Source organism: Psammomys obesus, unplaced genomic scaffold (assembly GCF_907164565.1).
Source record: "Psammomys obesus unplaced genomic scaffold, mPsaObe1.curated_primary_1811, whole genome shotgun sequence".
Lineage (NCBI taxonomy): Eukaryota > Metazoa > Chordata > Mammalia > Rodentia > Muridae > Psammomys > Psammomys obesus.
Genome location: NW_026588367.1, coordinates 1 through 1747, shown reverse-complemented (window position 1 = coordinate 1747; position 1747 = coordinate 1). Strand labels below are relative to the sequence as shown.

Genomic DNA, 1747 nt, shown 5'->3' with positions numbered 1-1747 from the left:
GAGAGAGCAAGAGAGATGTAAGAGGTGAGGGAAGGCCCTGTGGTTTAATTGACACACATTCCCTCCCCTAGACATGTCAGCCACGTGGGCTGGGATCCTCAGAACGGATTTGACGTGAGTAGCTCCAGAGATTGCTGTACTCTTCTCAACTTCCACATACTTTCTCATAGAGCAAGGCTCAGATCCCACACACAGAACTGGCCCTCCCCACAACCCTCTGGGAACCTCCCTATGATGGATATGGAATTACTCTGTGGCCCTTTCCAATTCACTTTATTCTTTCAACATTCTCGGCCCCTTTTCCCCCTACTGGAGCAGGTGAACAACCTAGACCCGGATCTGCGGAGCCTTTTCTCCAGGGCTGGGATCAGTGATGCTCAGCTTTCTGACGTAGAGACCTCGAAGCTTATTTATGACTTCATTGAGGACCAGGGTGGGCTAGAGGCTGTCAGACAGGAGATGAGGCGCCAGGGTAAGCTACCTTTTTCTCTGGTCCTGGAGCTTGTTACCCTAGAAATGTACTTAAGCTACTCGGATTTCATGCAAAAGAAACAAGTCTATCATTGGAGTACCTAGTTTACAAATAAGAAAAAAATATGACGCTCAAAACAGTAAAAAAAAAAAAAATCATACTTCTGTGTTATTTTCCTCTGTGCAGAGCCCCTCCAGCCACCGCCACCACCATACAGAGATGGAGGAAGCCATCCCGCACGAGCTTCTGTTGTGGGGAGCAATAAGGGTCGCTGGGGTCTACAGCCCCCTGTACCAATGGAGGGTGTCCCGCCACCACCAACACTCCGAGGGTCTCCAACGCCCAGCCGAGGGGGCCTTTCACCACCACCCGCTCCAGCCACGGGAATCTCTGGACCACGAGCCCCTCTAGTGCCTGGTGCTGGCGAACCCCCAATACTGCTACCGCCACCACCACCACCTCCTCCTCCTCCTCCTCCTCCGCCACCCTGCACTGGAAGTGGGCCAGCCCCTCCCTCAATTCCTCCTATTCCAGTGTCTGAGGAGACACCAGCCCTGGGTGGTGGCCGGGACTCACTTTTGGATCAAATCCGGCAGGGAATTCAACTGAATAAGGTAAATATGGGCAGGCTAGATAAACAGGGGTCTGTGTGAGTCAGGGCATTTGTGGGCCACAGCCGAGATTGAGGAATGTATCGGGCTTTGGGGGGATGCCATGATGAATTGGGAGATTGGCATAGTCCCTTGAAAGAGACTGGGATGTGTGAGAGAAGAAATGAAGAAAGGGTAGGAGAAGTGCTCTTTCCACAGTCCTGAGCCCTGTCTGCTCAATCTCTCCCTGCAGACCCGTGGAGCCACAGAGAACTCAGGGCAGCAACCCCGTGACCAGAACTCAGAGGGCCTTGTGGGAGCCCTGATGTATGTGATTCAGAAGAGGAATAAAGTCATCCATTCCTCAGGTGAGCCCAATCTGCCCCAATTGGGACCTCACTAAATGGCTAGCTAACGCTGGCTTGAAAACAGCTCCAGGTAGCACTCCTAATGGGAACACATGAGGCCCATGTGGCAGTATAAGCCTGTAATCCCAGGCCTGGAAAAGTTGAGGAAGGGGCATCTTGAACTCAGGGCCAGCCGAGTCAGGAAAAAGTAACAGTAGAGGCTAGAGATGGGCCTGAGTGGCAGAGCTCTTCCCTAGCGTGCTTGAGTTCTTCGGTTCCCCTCCCAGCAAATAAAAAGAACACAGAACAAAACCAACCTGACATTCCCCACCTGGAAG

General features: G+C 52.4%; 1 protein-coding gene across 1 annotated transcript; it reads left to right on the top strand.

Annotated features, from left to right (window-relative positions):
- Positions 1–71: 71 nt before the first annotated feature.
- Positions 72–1430, top strand: LOC129674246 (actin nucleation-promoting factor WAS-like; the record flags this gene model as incomplete). The annotated part of the gene is given in 4 exon segments (XM_055604107.1): positions 72–114; positions 319–472; positions 659–1086; positions 1316–1430. Coding segments are annotated over 4 exon segments (740 nt in total), but the record flags the coding sequence as incomplete, so codon positions are not given.
- Positions 1431–1747: the final 317 nt, after the last annotated feature.